The sequence below is a fragment of the Eleginops maclovinus genome, chromosome 4 (assembly GCF_036324505.1).
Source record: "Eleginops maclovinus isolate JMC-PN-2008 ecotype Puerto Natales chromosome 4, JC_Emac_rtc_rv5, whole genome shotgun sequence".
Classification (NCBI taxonomy): Eukaryota; Metazoa; Chordata; class Actinopteri; order Perciformes; family Eleginopidae; genus Eleginops; species Eleginops maclovinus.
Window position 1 is genome coordinate 28,004,372 of NC_086352.1, and position 16,872 is coordinate 28,021,243.

Sequence of the window (16,872 nt, forward strand, 5' to 3'; positions counted from 1 at the left end):
TCAAGAGTAAAGGAAGCGAGCTGGTGGCAGCGATGCAAACCTTGCAGCTACACTGTGAGTTCATTGTTTAATGTCATACGCTGCTCACGGAATTACTATTTACACGCTGTGACTCTTTATTGTTGACTCTAATAATTGCAAAGGCATTGATTATTTGCTTTAAATGTGGATAAAATGTCGCTCGAATACTTGTTTACATTGCAGACCGTTCGGGTCACTAGTTAGCTGAATGCTAAAATTAGCCACCGTTTGCTAAATGTGTTTCACAGTGCTAATATTAACGAGAGCTAACACCAAACAACGTTATCATTGAGTTCGTGGTGTTCAGTTGTTATTCGTTTTTATACACGAATATCTGCATTACATTGTATTTATTATTTTTGCCAGACAAACGTTCCTACAAATCTACGTGTACTTTTCTAGCCTCCATCTGCTAAGTTATCGGTTTGCACATAATGGATTAATTGCTGTAATGAAGCGATGTAAGGGTCACAACAACCTGCAATCTGTGGTACAGGTTGGCGTTAACCATCCTGCAGGCACAGTATTTTTAGTTCAATTTAACATCACGTTTTGTCATCAATTCATACAGTTAAACCTGTCAGCCGGGACATCAGGTGCATCTATATCATTGGAGTTTATTCCAGGTACATCTTCAAGATTCAAGATTCAAAGGTGTTAATGTCATGTGCACATACGCTGCAGTGTAGAAATAGGAATGAAAAGCTAAAGTCCCGAGCTCCTCCAACAATGTGTTATATAACACATTAAACAATACAACTAAATAAGAAAAATGTGTATTTGTGGAACTAATATGCATGTCTTTGGAACAACTTTATTTTCAGAAGTGTAAGCCTTGGAAAAGCACCTGCTTACTGCACTGCAGGTCCAAAGCAAATATTTTTATAAATATGGACATTGTTCTAAGCCTCGTAATTAGAAATTCAATTATTCTTTTTTCCAAGCCTTTCATTCATTAGGATTTTCTGCTTCTCTTTGTAATGCGAATCTAAAATGAGTATGTTTAGGATTTTGGACTTTTAGTCCGGGAAACAAATAATTATCAATGCTTTTTTTTAACACACATTACATAGATTATAGACCAATGGATTTTTTCAGAAAATAAACTGTAAATAAATGCATATTATTAAAAAACAATATTTTGAAATCATTTCGTTAATCACTTATGGGCATCAGTTTGCTTAAATGTACAGTTTGTTAAAGAACTGCAACATGTCAAATCATTGTGAAGAGATCTTTTTATATTTCTTCAAAATATGTGAAGTCAGAAATGACCCCCTACTTTTCCTCTTTAGTCTGTTTATGTCACAGCAGGGCAATAATTGCCATCAAGAAATTTGGAGCTATGTCTCCTTTTCAAACCACAATTACACAAGGCTGTAAAAACACAGATTCATGCTGCACTGTCAGGGTTAGGTTAAAGGCTGGAGAAGATCCGGGCAGAGCGCTCTGTCTGAGCCTGCCTCAGACCTCTGACTCATCTGCTTCAAGGTCAGGTAGGTAGAAGTTGAGGCAAGATAAGCAAAATAAAAATAGGAAAATTGACAAATTTATGAATAAAGTGTTGCAATATAGCTCCAGATACTCAGGTGATTATTATTATTATTATTATTATTATTACTACGTGTGAGAGGACGTGAGTGGAATTATGCAAATGCAGTGATGGCTCCATCTACTCGTCTAACTTGTGAACTGGAGTTTTAACATATTGTCATATCTGCTTTAATAAAAAAAGCAATTATAAGTGTATTGACAAAAAAGGAATTACTTACTGATTCGATGATGAATTCAAAGTTAAGCTATTTTTGTTTAGTCAAAAGAACATCAAACATTTCTGGTTCCAAATCCAATTTAAATAATTCCCACTTAGTTTTGTTTCATTTCTGTTTTTCACATCAATTTAGATCTAAAGTCTTTGGGTTTTAGATTGTCTGTTTAAGAAAACGAGACCTTTTTTAAATGTATAAACTTGGGGTTTGGTAAACCGAGGACATGTTCTGTGATTTCTGACATTGTATTGACTAAAGAAATGTAGGAAATTGTACAGTAGGCAGAGTAATCACTAATGGAAAAAATGCTATAATGTTCTGCTCAAATGTCTCCAATGAAACCTGTTTCATAGCTCGAGCATTTCAAAAAAAGAATTTCGATTTAATGCAAGCAATATCTGCCTTTTCAAGCTTTTCCAAGTTGACATAATGGGGATGCAGGTGTTTCACTCAACATAAGCAGTCCGTAAAATGAAATATAGAATGTAAACTGCACCGGGGATCGTGTAAACCCACAGAGTCCCATTAAAAAATGAGGACATGACCCCAGTGTCTTGAGCGGGGGCTATGGCTCAGAGCTTGAGTAAGGAGGTGTAATAGAAGAGATTAACTGTTACACCCAAGCTCTGAAACTCTAATCCACTTAGGCATGGAAGGAGTTTATTTTAAATCAACTCAGAGCCAAAGTGAGCGTCAGAATGAATTTCTGTATTTGGGTACTAGGCAACAGGTAAACATTTATAATGTCGTAGGCTAATGCCTGACAGCCACAGGTATACTGTTTTCTTATTAACATTGCCTTAAATGCATGGGCAAAGACAGACAGACCTAATCACACAAAGGGTTCTTCGAACAGATCTTGGTTTAATTTTAAAACTGTTTTAATTATCCAAATATTGTCAATATATCTTGACAATTAAATATTTAAATTGCTTGTTTTTTTACTAACATCCCAAAACTTAATTTACTTTCATAGAAAACAGCCTGACAAAATATATTGATCAAATACTTAATTATCAAAATAGTTGCTGATTTATTTATTTTTAAGACCTGTAGGTGTTTTTTTTAAAATTCAAAATATAGAAAACTACTATAGTGAGTTGCAGAAGGCACGACATTTTTAAATACATTTGTTAAATATGTGTTAAAATACAATCTTACCAATTATTGTGGAGCTGCAGAAATATGTAGAATATGTATTTGTTTGGCACAGTTGCTCTTAAAACAATCGCACCATAATCATGTTGTCTTTCAATAAGAATGAGAATTATAATAAAAAAGTTATCAATCCTTCCTATTTCATATCAGTGAAAATACTACGTTTTTTCCAAATCTTGCAACCATACTAGCATTATTTGTGAATCCCAAGAAGATCAGGGGAGTACGGCGTCTTTAAGGTCACAGCGACCTTCGATTGTACAGGCAGATTCTGTGGAGGGAACTTTTGCAGTTTTATTCGTGATCCCTCAGCTTGAGGTCCCTCCGGCTTTGGACAGTTACGTGTTTGTTTATTTTCTCTTTTGGACCCCTTCTAGGCTGCTTATGCTCATAAGAGTATTTTCCATGGTAGAGAGTCAACCTTGACCCTCGAGTGGCTGTGCCTCGTGGGGAAGCGTCTTGTTGTTCAGATGGGCGTCTTATAGCGTGCCAGAGGGTAATGAGTATTCTGTGGTTGTTTGTGTACAGTACGACATGTGATGTGCTGCCTGGCCTGTCTCCATGCCTGGGACAGAGTAGATGCCCCTGCTGTTTGCTGCTCCAGACTGCAGCGTCAGGGCTAAATGTGTACAAGTCGAGTCAGTTCTGGAATTAATGATTGCTCAATCACACGGCTATTTTTTGCTTAAAATAATAGTATATAGGCTGGGAGCTGCTGTGCCAGATAATGTGTTCTTTTCTTTTAGTTGAAAGACCAAAATTACACTCGCAGCTTGGCATAAATAATGCAGTTGGACAACGATTGCCATAAAATGTTTTTATTTTTTTAGATTTAATCAGTGTTTTCAATCATTTCCATTAGATTACCATTGAAATAAATCATGAAATTACATTTGTTGAACTTGGATGAAAATAAAAATCCATCTGTGTTCTGCGTGTGCTTTGACGTGTCAAAAAAACCCTCAAACTTAATTCGGAGCTGTGCTTGGTCATTAAGTTATTTTGTCGGGCAGGAAATCCAAAGTGTGGGATCTTTCTGAATGTGTACACGACGAGCAGTAGCCTTGCCTTGTATCAACATAGACCTATAATATATAATCATTCTGAGCTCAGAAAACGATCAATTAAAGCTTTCATTTCATGATGAGGCGTAATGTACAGAGATTTTTGCAGACATCCATATTTGTCCATGTTTCTGTTTTTTAATTTATGTTACAAAGGTCCATTATTGCAGTTTTATTGAATATTTTATATGAAGCACAAAGTCCCATGTAGTCATTTATTTTGCTCTCAAGAGTCAAGACATTTTGGCTTATTTGCAACTGAGCAACTTTCATAGGAATGCTGTATCCAGTTAGTGCAACTCTAATTATTATTCGACATCTTGAAGCAAAACCTGCATGAATAATTTTGAATGTTTTGTTTCTCTTGTAGGACTGTCAGTCTTTCATACAAATGGAGGCCAGGACTGTCATCAGATAATTGGAGCTGCAGCCTCCAAGTTGCTAAAGACTCTTACAAAACAGAAGCCAATCAAATGGGATGTGAATTTGCTGAATACAAAATGAGAAACTTCATGGACGCTGTCATTGCAGAGGACTGACCAGCACCATAGTTTCTCACAAAGCCGTTTTAGGTTTTGAACGCCCCTCTTTTCAGTCTCATTCTGCTCCTCTGCCTCACACACCTTCATCCACCAGCTCTGCTATTCAGCCCAGCCAGAGAGGACCCTTACCTCTCCCTTGGCCCCACATCGGCGGCCAGCTCTGGCAGTGTGTTGGTGAACGATGGCGCGGTGGGAAGCTGAGGGCTGCCGCGGGGGACTGTGATGTCAGAGAACAACAGCCCGGGCGAGAGCCGGCGTGGCGCTCCCAGATTCTTCGTGGGCTGCGAGGAGGATGAGAGCGAAGTCCTGGAAGAGAGCATGAGGACAGACATGGAGCTGTATGAGGACGACGAAGACTCAGACTCGGTGGGATGTCAAACTACAGAACTTCTTTACGATGGCGATTGATGACAATCAATCAAAGTTGAATCGATATTGCAATATGGGATAGTGCCAAATCACTGCCCAAATCCTCTTAAAAACCTCCATGACCATTTTGGTATATTTTTCAATGACACTGTGAATGTTTACCTCTAATATTGTTGATTTGGATTTTGGATTTTCTTTTCTTTTTCATAACAGGCTGTCCTTCCTACAACAATATATTTTCCTGATAAACTGGAGGACACTTAGTTGAATATTGAATCAAAATCATCAGATATTGGTTGGATAATACATTGGCAGACGAGCTGCCAGCTTCCAGTTAACATTAACAGTTCATTTTACAAATATTTTGATTTTAATTTTGATGGGTCGTTAACTGTAATCACATCCCAACTTTAATCCAACTGCTCTAGTGTAATTGAGTCTTTGTCATGCATGTGAATATATGCCAAAAGACAACTCAAAACAAATAATGTGTTTACTGTACACAAAGAGATTTTAGGAGAAATCCGACTGGGGACAATCAGGGTTGTCTGATCCATTATCCAGATTACAGTTTTAAGGAAACCGGGTTTACTGAGAAAAGCTGGTTGTAATGGAACTAAAGTGCACGCAAAGACAATTGCACTATTAAATGTAATTGTGTTAGTAAGGAACCAATAATTAGACTTATTTCAAACTTGTTTAGTAATAAGCCGCTTTAAGTTAACAAAGATATCTAAGGTAAATTAGTCTGCTTAATAGAAGTTCACAGAGGACAGTTTTTTAGGTGACACTTAGACCACTTGTTGGCCAGAGAGAATTGTCCCTGGCACGACACGGGACATCCTGCACTAACCCGGAGTTTTTAAATAAAAAAAAATCTCAATAGCAATTTGGGTTTTGTTTTTCTATGCCATACAGCATGCCTTAAGATTGACAGTGCAGATGTTCCTTCATTTGGTTGCTGATTTATTATGCGCCTTAATAAAACAAGCACCATGCATAAATGAGCATTATTATCAAAAGAGAAGAGATGATTTATATAAGATTAAGCTATGCGATAATTCCCCTATGCAGGCCCTGGGCAGAAACACCCATAACAATCAACAGACAATAAAAACTTTGCTTGGTCTCTATCACACTAACATTGCACCTTTTTGTAAAGTATATACGTGCTCCTCTCAAACTGTGTGCTCTCGTGGGTAAGTGGCCATTTTTGACAAATTCCTCTCTTAGAAGAGGAGACTGTACTGAAATCTATTTCAGTGCTTCAGCTTGAGGTTTTATGGGGTATTGATGGGACAAAGCTGCCATTGTATCTCATGCTTCCTCAGAACGAGTGTTGAAATGTTGCCCTCTCTCTCTCTCTACCCCGTCCAGCCCCCGGAGCAACAGATCGTGGTTGGGATATGTTGCATGATGAAGAAGTCCAAGTCCAAGCCCATGACCCAGATCCTGGAGAGGCTGTGCAAGTTCGAGTTCATCACCGTGGTCATTTTCCCAGAGGACGCCATCCTCAATGAGCCCGTGGACAAATGGCCTTTGTGCGACTGCCTCATCTCCTTCCACTCCAAGGGTACAAAACCAGACACACAAACACACGTCAGCAAACATAGGACTTTTTGTGTGTATTCGTCTGTGTGTTTAAGCTACAGAGGTGATAGCAATGTCCCAATTTAAAAGCTGGAGCATATGAAACAGCACAAAATCTACACATGCATGCACATTATATATTCTGTATGCTGTCCCCTGGTGAACTACAAGCATGATGCGGGCAGGATTTGTAGTGTGTGTGCAGGCATGAACCCAGTATGTGTGGGATGCAGGCTAAATGTGAAGGACACATGTTTCTGGGGTGGGTTTTTTTTTACCAATCTTTTTATTGCAAACAAGTCATAATCCAGACAATGACAAGAAGTAAGAACAGTAATAATCAGTACAGGTGCATACAATTTAGAAAAGGAGGACAATGGGGAAAAAAGAATACTTGAAAATTAAATAAAAATATGTTATGCTCCATTATCACTTCAGGGTCCATAGAGAGTCCTTATTTACAGTCTTGTTTGTTTTTGTTTTTTAAACCCCCCAACCCCCACCCCCCACCCACAGGTATGGTTGGCCCACAAATAATAATAATAATAATGATAATAATAATAATAATAATAATAATAATAATAATAATAATAATACAATCTTTTTTTCTTTAAAAAAATAAATAAATAAATTAAAAAAAAAAGAAAGTCAAGTTGAGCAAAAACAGTCTCTAAGAATCCAGTATCAAGGGAGAAAATAATATTAGACATTGTTGTCCTGGTGAAAATAAATAAATAAAAGGTTTCGGTAAGAGGGAGAAGGAAATATAGTAGAGTAGTATAGGGCAAAAAACAAAGGGCCATGGTGGAAGAGCAGTAACATGACGGTCACTTTTATTTTTTATTTTTTTCCCTTTCAGAGAGCTACCTGCGACTCAGCTTCAGAAGTGATAGGGAGTTTTTTGATAAGGCCTAATAGTGGGTCCCAGGTAGTACGGAAGGATTTCGGAGATCCTTTTAATGAGAATCTTAACTTCTCCATCTGAAGGCACTGTAATCCCGTATCCCGTATCCACTGATCATGTGTTGGTGGGGAAGCATGTATCCATTTGAGGAGAATAGAGCATCTAGCTAGTAGAGTGGTGAAGGCAATGACACGGCGTATAGTAGTGGGCATATTCCCAGATGGGGGGAGGCCGAACAGTGCAGTCATAGGATTAGGGTCTATCTTTGTGTTAAAGGCCTGTTCAATGGTTCCAAATATGTCAGACCAAAATTTGTCCAGCTTCGGGCAAGTCCAGAACATGTGGAGATGATCAGCTGGAGATTGATTGCATCTGTTACAGGCATCACTCCGATCTGGGAATATTTTAGCCAGCTTAGCGTTGGTAAAGTGAGCTCTGTGGAGCACCTTGCACTGGAGTAGGCCATGTCTAGCACAGATGGATGATGTATGGACTAGGTTGAGAACGTCACTCCATTGATCATCGGAAATGTTGCTACCTAGATCACGCTCCCAGAGCTCCTTAAGAGGTACCATAGGATTCCGACTCAGGGAACCAATCTGGCCATAGAGAACTGAAACCAAGCGCTTTTGATCAGGGTCGAGTGTGAGAAATTTATCAATTGGTGATTCGGGGGGGCGGTTAGGAAAATGGGGAAATTGCTTTTGGATGAAGTGCCTGACTTGGAAAAAACGGAAGGGATGACTGTTGGGCAGGTTGAATTTGACTGACAGGAACTCAAAGGATGAAAAGACTCCATCCTCGTAAAGGTCATCAAGCGTTGCGAGACCACTGTTCGACCAAACACGGAAGGCCGGGTCAGTACACGATGGAGAGAATAGGTGATTGTTTGAAATTGGGGCATGAACTGAAGCTCTATGTAACCCGTGCTGTTTCCTGAATTGGAGCCAAATGCTTATGGTGCTAGTAACAATTGGGTTACTCAAATTTTTATGGGTCGCTACAGGGAGCTGAGAGCAGATTATAGAGTGTAAAGAAGCAGAAGTTGACAACTCGATATGTACCCAAGGTGGGCAGGGGTCAGAAAGTTTACAGTTAGCCCAATAGAGGAGTTTGTTAATGTTAGAGGCCCAGAAATAGTGGCGAAAGTTGGGGAGTGCCAGGCCTCCTTCTTATTTAGGGAGTTGGAGACACAACCTTCAAATACGTGCAGGCTTGTTGTTCCAGATGAACGCATTCAACTGCTTATCAAGATCAGTGAAAAAAGCTTTATTGATGCGCACTGGGATGTGTTGGAAAAGGTAAAGAAACTTTGGCAGGATGACTATCTTTATAAGGTTGACGCGAACCGCAAGAGACAGGGGAAGGGAGGCCCACCTGGACATATCAGTTTTGCATTTATCTAGTAGTGGTTGAAAGTTTTTAGGGAACAGGTCTTTAAAAGAGCTTGCAACAAACACCCCCAGGTATTTGAATCCCTCCACAGCCCTTTTAAAAGGGAATATGGATTGGGGAAGTGCCTTTGCCATTTTATTTACAAAAAATACTTCGCTCTTTTGAATGTTTAGTTTGTAACCTGATACACAGCCAAATTGATCTAAAATCGACAGTATGGGGGGGAGAGAGGATAAGGGGTTCGAGATCATAAGAAGAAGGTCATCAGCGTATAGAGACAGTTTATGAACCATGCCGTGACGCGTAATGCCCTCAAACCTATCATAGCTTCTGAGCCAGATAGCGAGAGGTTCAATGGCTATATTGAACAACAGTGGCGAAAGACAGGCGAAGACAACCCTGGCGCGTACCACGTTGGAGAGAGAAAGGGGGAGATCGAATGCCATTAGTGTGTACAGAGGCAGATGGAGAGGCATATAGGAGTTTAATCCAGGAAATAAATTGGGAATCAAAACCAAATTTATCAAGAATAAAAAACAAGTAACCCCACTCAACCCTATCGAAGGCCTTCTCTGCGTCAAGTGTCACTATAACTTCGGGGGTGTTAGAGGAAGGAGAGAAAATTATATTGAGCAACCTCCTTGTGTTAAAAAAAGAGTGTCTCCCCACCATGAAGCCTGTTTGGTCCAGGGAAATAATATCTGGCAGTACACGTTAGAGGCGGATAGCCAGTATCTTGGCCAGTATCTTACAGTCCACATTTAACAGTGAGATTGGACTGTAACTGCCACAGGAAGTAGGATCTTTGTCTTTCTTGATAAGCAAGGAGATGGACGCAATGGACAAAGTTTCCGGCAATCGGCCTGTCTGGAGAGAGTCATATTACATTCTAGCCAAAATTGGGGCTAACTTGGAAGAATATGCCTTATAAAATTCGACTGTATAGCCGTCGGGCCCAGGAGACTTCCCACTTTGCATTGATTTTATTGCATCATGTATCTCAAGGGTGGAGATGGGGCTGCCCAATTTGCTAGCGACGTTCTCGTTGATTTTGGGGTATGTTAAGGAGTCTAGAGGATTGGGGGTCATGGCGGGGATCGGGGGACATTCCGAAGTGTAGAGATTGGTGTAAAATTCCAAGAAAGACCTGTTAATATCAGCTGGGTTAGAAGTAAGGTTGCCATCGGATAATCTGATTTGGGGAATCAATCTGGACGCACGGGCCGCACGAGCCTGTTGAGCTAGGAGTCTATCAGCCTTGTCGCCCTGCTCAAAGTAACGCTGCCTACACTGTCTCAGTTGTCTCTCAACAATGCCTGTCATCAGAAGATCGTGTTCTGAGTGTAGCAGGAGGCGTTTTTTATAGAGACAAGGGGAGGGAGAGGAGGAGTATGTTTCATCAAGTAAGCGAAGCTCATCACAGATTTCTGAAAGCCTAGCCTTTTCATCCTTTCTCTTACGTGCAGTGTAGGAAATGACCTATCCCCGCACAGTGGCCTTAAGAGCCTCCCAAAGAATACCGCAACTAACGTCGGAGGTGTCATTAATTTCAATGTAGGAAGAAATCTGAGTGGAAACATAGTCTTTAAATTCACTGTCTGAGGGGAGAACTGAATTTCCATAATGGAGGGGGGGGACCTACCAAGAGGGAAATTAATGTCAATTGAGGTGGGAGAATGATCTGAGATGGTTATAGAATGGTATTCGCATGAATTGACCAGATGAATCAAATAGTTATCGAGTAAAAACAAATCAATTCGTGAAAAAGTGTGGTGCCTGTGCGAGAAGAAGGAAAAGGCTCTACTTTGTGGGTTAATACATCTCCAGGGGTCTGAGGGTCCTAATTGTGATGCATTGTGCAGTACTACCTTGGCCGATTTGGAGAGAGTAGATTGTGTGAGCGATGACCTGTCGAGACTCACGTTCTGGACCAAATTCCAGTCCCTGGCCATAATAATACGATGGTTGTCGGCGTTGGGAATTCGAGCGAAGAGGTTCACAAAAATATTGTCATCATCCCAGTTGAGAGCGTAGATAGAAGCTAGTATTACTGGTGTGTTCTGTAGCATAACCGAAACTATGACATAACGACCATTAGGATCTGATATTGAATTTGTCAATTCAAATCTGACATTCTTGTGAATAATAATTGCTGCCCCTCTGGCTTTGTGGGAACATTTTAAGTGGAACAAGTGGCTCATCCATGCCCTCTTAATACGAAGGGTTATATATTTATAATATATATAAGCCCCGTTGATAGAGTTCAGACATCACCTCTTGGTACTCCCTGCGCTGCTCCACTATTTCAGACGGATAATCCTCGTAGATTGCAATGGGGGTCCCACGGTACTGGAGCTTGCCTCTTTTAGCTCTGGCCTGACGGATGATCTTGTCTTTCTGCTGGAATCTGTGGAGCCTGATGACCACGGGTCTCGGTCTCTGACCCGGTCCTGGCTTGTTGGAGAGTGTACGGTGTGCTCTGTCGCACTCCGGTGGTGACTCAAGAACGCCGTCACCAAGGACCTCAGACAGAAGCTCAGAGAAGAAGATGAAGGGTTGAGGTCCTTCGATGGACTCAGGTAGGCCAACGATCCTGATATTGTTACGGCGGCTGCGAGACTCGAGGTCGGTGAGCTTAGCCTGTAGCCTGGTATTATCCTCAGCTAGCTTTGCACACATTGACTCCAAACTTTGTATGCGTCCGTCTTGTTCGTTAGCGTTGGATTCAAGCGAATTAATTGAGTGGGTATGGTCGGAGACTGTGGTTTGAATGCAGTCTAATTTGGCTTCGAGCGTACAAATAGTAGCCTTGAAATCCGCAGAAATAGCATTCCGGTGTTCCTCCAGTTGGCTAGCCAAGATCGCCATGTTGAAGTCACCACCAGTTGCCGCCGCGAGGTCGCCCTTGGCAGACTGGTCCTTTTTGCCCGATTTCAGTTGTTTGGAAGCCATAATCCAGCACCAAAGTGTTCAGAGTGGAATAATTATCTACTTGGCGATGGCCAAAAACAAAACTATGGGGATTTGAAATAGTAAATTAATAAAAGTAACGGGAGCTAGACTCGACACTGCCTACTCCATTCTACCCCACCGGAAGTCCTGGGGTGGGTTTTTTAAGATAAGATGTACCTTTATTAATCCCCGTGGGGAGATTCAGTAGTTAAAGCAGCAACAGAATAAGGATGGAAAACAGGACAGTGTGGTTCACACAGGATAACAAAATAAAAATAAGATGATTAAAATGATGTACAGGTAAGCATCTGTTAAGACAAAAAACGGCATTAAGGACTTCAATGAACATATATACATTTTGTATCCGGATTGTTAAATATATTTACATTGATTGATACAGGTAAAAGTATTTGTGCAAGAGTGCAGGCTTGATGTGCAGTCCAGGTTATTGTCAGTGAGTCACATGGTTAACCCCTTGTTGTGCAGCCTGATGGCTACACAACAAGGAGTTTCCCAGGCACTTAGTGCTGAGCCGAGGTGGGATGAGTCTGTGGCTGAACGTACTCCTCATCTTCACTAGTTCTGCATGGAGGGGATGGGAGGGGTTATTCAGGATACTGTCCAGTTTCCTCCTCATCCTCCCCTCAGCCACCTCCTCCAGATTGTCCAGTTTAACTCCAACAACAGAGCTAGCCTTCCTCACAAGCTTGTTCAGCCTGTAAGCATCCCTTTTGTTGGTGTTTCCAACCAAGCACACCACGGCAAAGAAGAGCAAACTGGCCCCCACAGACTCGTAGACACGTTGAAGGACCTGAGCTTGCTCTGTCCCTTCCTGAAGAGAGCATCAGTGTTGTCACTCCGGTCCAGTTTATTGTTCAAGTGCACTCCCAGAAAAGCTGTAGCTGTTCACCACCTCCTCAGGGGGGGGGGGGGGAGGTGGTGAACAGCTACAACTTCCTGGGAGTTTTATGTATTTATTTTATGCATTATACCACTCTATAGCTTGGACTCTATTGTGCACAAAAACATTGAACTGGTTTAGAAGAGCTTTCTAAATCCAAGTAACGGACACTCAGGCAGATCCCTTTAAGAAAAGAGTGATTATAGAAAATATCGTTCATCATGCAGCCCAATGTTACTGTACGTAAATGTCAGTATCCAAGCAACACTTTTTATATGTTATGATAATCTGGTCATGGGTCACATCCTTCCAGATGCCATCCCACACATACTCTTTGGAGTTCTTGTACTTATTCAACTAAAGTTACCTTCAGGAAGAAAATTCTTAGGTGAAATGTTTGTTTTATTACTTTGTTTTTGCAGTGGCAGCAGAGACTTTTTTTTCCACCAGAAGAGAACATTACCAGACAGCATACACTGCTGTCTGTGTGATCACATGGGGTTCTTATCAACTGCCCAACCACTTACACACTAAACAGAGCCTGCCTGTCTTGTTATACAATGTCAGCATTATTTTTAGAACCATTCCATCCGTGTGTCAGTCTATAGTATCTCGAGTGGTTTCTCTTATGTCTCAGAATTATTGAAAATAATATGACAATGTTCATTGAATATGTTTTCTCTGCATGTTCACCAGGATTCCCGCTGGATAAGGCGGTGAGCTATGCCAAACTGAGAAACCCCCTGCTCCTCAACGACCTGAACATGCAGTACTACATACAGGACAGGTACTTGCACATCCTGGAGTGGTTCACATCATCCACGCAAAGCAGAGTGACAACGTCAATACAAAACCCTTTCATTTATTCATGTTATTATTACTTTTTTAACAGGAGGGAGGTGTATCGCATCCTGCAGGAGGAAGGGATTGACCTACCGCGCTATGCTGTGCTGAACCGCGACCCAGATAAACCAGATGGTCAGTCTGCCTTTTTTTACTTCACACACAGAAACCACAATAGAATGCACAAAATACATGTACCCCATTTCTCATTTTAGTTTTCAAGCTTTTTGTTCCTACAGAAAAAGCTCTCAGACAAACAGCCCCTGTCATTCTAGCGTCTTGAGGCCATTAATCTAAGGCTGCAATTGTTTTACTTCAGCTTGTAGATAAATATAGTATCAAATGTGAAGCAGTTTCCAGGGTACCATTCTTAAGTGCTGTGACGAGTCTGCCCTTTAAATCCTGTTTTTGAACAGTGACTCGCCAGGGGTCTGATGTTTGTCCTTAAATGTGATGACTGTTTTTGTAACAGCACCAATCAGAGTGGCACATGGTTCAGAGTGCAGAGCTGCTTCACACGGCCCAAGAGTAAACACTCAGGGGGGCAGGTGTCATCAGTGTGTATTTAAGGGGGTGATGAAAAGGGTCTTCCTGGCTTACAGAAAGATGTTTCTCTGTGTGTCTCAGAGTGTAACCTGGTGGAGGGAGAAGACCATGTGGAGGTGAATGGAGAGATTTTCCAAAAGCCTTTTGTTGAGAAGCCCGTCTGCGCCGAGGACCACAACGTCTACATCTACTACCCCACCTCTGCTGGTGGAGGTAGCCAGAGACTCTTCAGAAAGGTGCTTGCACTTCTTTAGTAAAATAATCAATGGCAAAATGATATGAAATTATTATCCGATTATCCTGCAAAATGTTAAAACTCCCAGTCAACACCAGTTTAACGTTGAAAAAACGGTCCACTATGTTAATATTTAAAGGCAGAGTGAGAGGAGTTTCCTAAAATAACTTTATCCATATAGACTTGGGCCAAATGTAATCCATGTCAATCATTACTCATGACTCACTAGAAGCGTGTGTCTATCTGCAGAGAGCTTGCAGTCATCTGACTTTTTTTTTTCTTTATACTGCTTGAAATTACCATGAGTTTATTTCCAACCATTTAGGATTATTTTGGGCATCAACCTCCTTTAAAAAAAAAAAAGAAAATAGAGACTAGGTCCCAGATCCTGCCCAAGCATCCAAGAGGAATCTATGAAAGTGGCATACACAATGTTGGAAAAATGCAAATATTGCGTGGCTCAATGCAGAGAAAATTAAAAATCTAGAACAGGAAAACAGTCTAGGGTTGGCTTTCACCATCTTAGCGAGCAACCTAGCCCTACACGGACCAGAGCTGTGGATTTCTTTTGTCATTTGGCCAAGATCAGGGTTAATATTTGAACGCTTTGTTTACAAACCGCCCCTCACGAATCCTACTCATCCCGACGTAAATTGTTAATATATTAGCTGAAACAGGAAGCCCACTGTTACTTTCACACTTTGTTACAGTGACACAATTTATTTGATAGGGATTTTTCTGAATCTCCATTTAGACTTAAAGTTTTAGACGCCGAAAGCTGGTCTTGACATTTTAAGTATTATCACAGGAACAGAACAGAGTGAAACACACCAAGCAGTAGTCTAGGTGATGGCTTGTGTTGTACTGGTACATGAATCTATTGCTCTGCCAGAAAACGAGCATTATCATAAATCTGGCACAACTGTGTCAAACACAGAGCTGCAGTCGTTACTGATGGATGTTATTCAGACCGTTCAGAGTGCGCTGTGGTAACGGGTTGAAACGGCTGTTTTTTAAAAATGATAACATGTTTCACTCATTGTGTGATTTTTGTAGATCGGGAGCCGCAGCAGTGTGTACTCGCCAGAGAGCAATGTGAGGAAGACGGGCTCGTACATCTATGAAGAGTTCATGCCAACAGATGGCACCGATGTTAAGGTATGGACCGAGGATTGATTAAAATAAAAGAAGAAAATAATCAATCCCTTTTTAAAGTCAAAGTCGTTTTTCCCATTGGAACTGTATGAAACTGCACTTTGAATCATCAGTAGAAAAGATCTACGACTGGGTCTAAAAAAACTACTGCTCGGAATTGCACCTCGTACTCGCAATCTTTGCAAGGAAACCTAATCTTGACTCATGACTAGTGTGGAATTTAGAGCCGTCCACCATGCCGAAGTTGTATTGAAAACTTTATTTCTCTCAAACATATTTGAAAAATGTAAACTATGGGTCATATCCTAAATCCCTTGGTTCTTATATTACATCCATTGCGCCTGTGATAAGTCTGGGATATAATTTCAAGAGAACTACTTCTAAAACAGATTGTTGAAAGCACTTCAGGAACCAGCAGCCCCTCACTTTTCACAGCTCTTTTTTTGTGTTATTGGACAATGCTTTTAGTCGGTGCATCCCATAGAACTAAGTCTCTGATTGAGAGTTGGTGTTTCATGTGACCTCAGGTGTACACTGTGGGGCCCGACTATGCTCACGCTGAGGCCCGGAAGTCCCCTGCTCTGGACGGGAAGGTGGAGAGAGACAGCGAGGGGAAGGAGGTCCGCTACCCTGTCATGCTCTCAGCCATGGAGAAGCTGGTGGCTCGTAAAGTCTGCCTAGCATTCAAGGTGACAAAAGGCAATGTGTTGATGAAGTCTTGCTTTCTCTTAGTTGCTCTTTCCTTGATGCTGAACTGTGTTTCCCTCTCTTCTTAACTGCAGCAAACTGTGTGTGGCTTTGATCTTCTCCGAGCCAACGGGCATTCCTATGTGTGCGACGTCAACGGATTCAGTTTTGTGAAGAACTCAATGAAGTACTATGACGACTGCGCCAAGATCCTTGGGTACCGCCTTCATTAGTTTTCTTTACTTTTCAACTTAAATGTTTCTGTTTGTTTGAGCTTGTTCTTTTTTATTTATTGTATTTCTGCAGATTACATTTCTGTGTCTCGTATTTACAGGAACATCGTGATGCGTGAGCTGGCTCCTCAGTTTCAGATTCCTTGGTCCATCCCCACTGAGGCAGAGGACATCCCCATTGTTCCCACTACATCAGGGACCATGTGAGTCAGGACATTAGTCTAACCAGTTTGGCCACATATTTACACTGGCTGTATGTTGACTGACTGTGTAAATGAATTGGCATAGTTCCTTCATTATTAGAATCAGAATCAGAAAACGATTTAAGCTGACAGAAATAGGATTTTATGACAGTTGCTACATTTTAGAATATAAAAAATATGAATTAAAACGTATTAAAAAATAAATAAAAATGGCAGCTCAGTGGTAGAAACTGGACCAAAAAATATATTAAAAACAATATATATTATTTTAAAAAACTGTTTAAAGTGAGAGTTTGCAATATGAT

General features: G+C 41.0%; 1 protein-coding gene across 10 annotated transcripts in view; it reads left to right on the forward strand.

Moving 5' to 3' along the window:
* The window catches only part of ppip5k1a (diphosphoinositol pentakisphosphate kinase 1a), a 38,316-nt gene continuing 21,444 nt past the window's right edge, over positions 1–16,872 (forward strand). For all 10 annotated transcript variants that reach the window (XM_063881148.1, XM_063881149.1, XM_063881150.1 and 7 more), the window contains exons 1-10: positions 1–54; positions 4,383–4,920; positions 6,301–6,496; positions 13,362–13,452; positions 13,558–13,643; positions 14,136–14,290; positions 15,346–15,447; positions 15,972–16,133; positions 16,227–16,348; positions 16,466–16,567. In XM_063881148.1, coding sequence (XP_063737218.1) covers positions 4,777–4,920; positions 6,301–6,496; positions 13,362–13,452; positions 13,558–13,643; positions 14,136–14,290; positions 15,346–15,447; positions 15,972–16,133; positions 16,227–16,348; positions 16,466–16,567 — 1,160 coding nt within the window. In that variant the 5' untranslated portion in view covers positions 1–54; positions 4,383–4,776. The remainder of the gene's footprint in view (positions 55–4,382; positions 4,921–6,300; positions 6,497–13,361; positions 13,453–13,557; positions 13,644–14,135; positions 14,291–15,345; positions 15,448–15,971; positions 16,134–16,226; positions 16,349–16,465; positions 16,568–16,872) is intronic.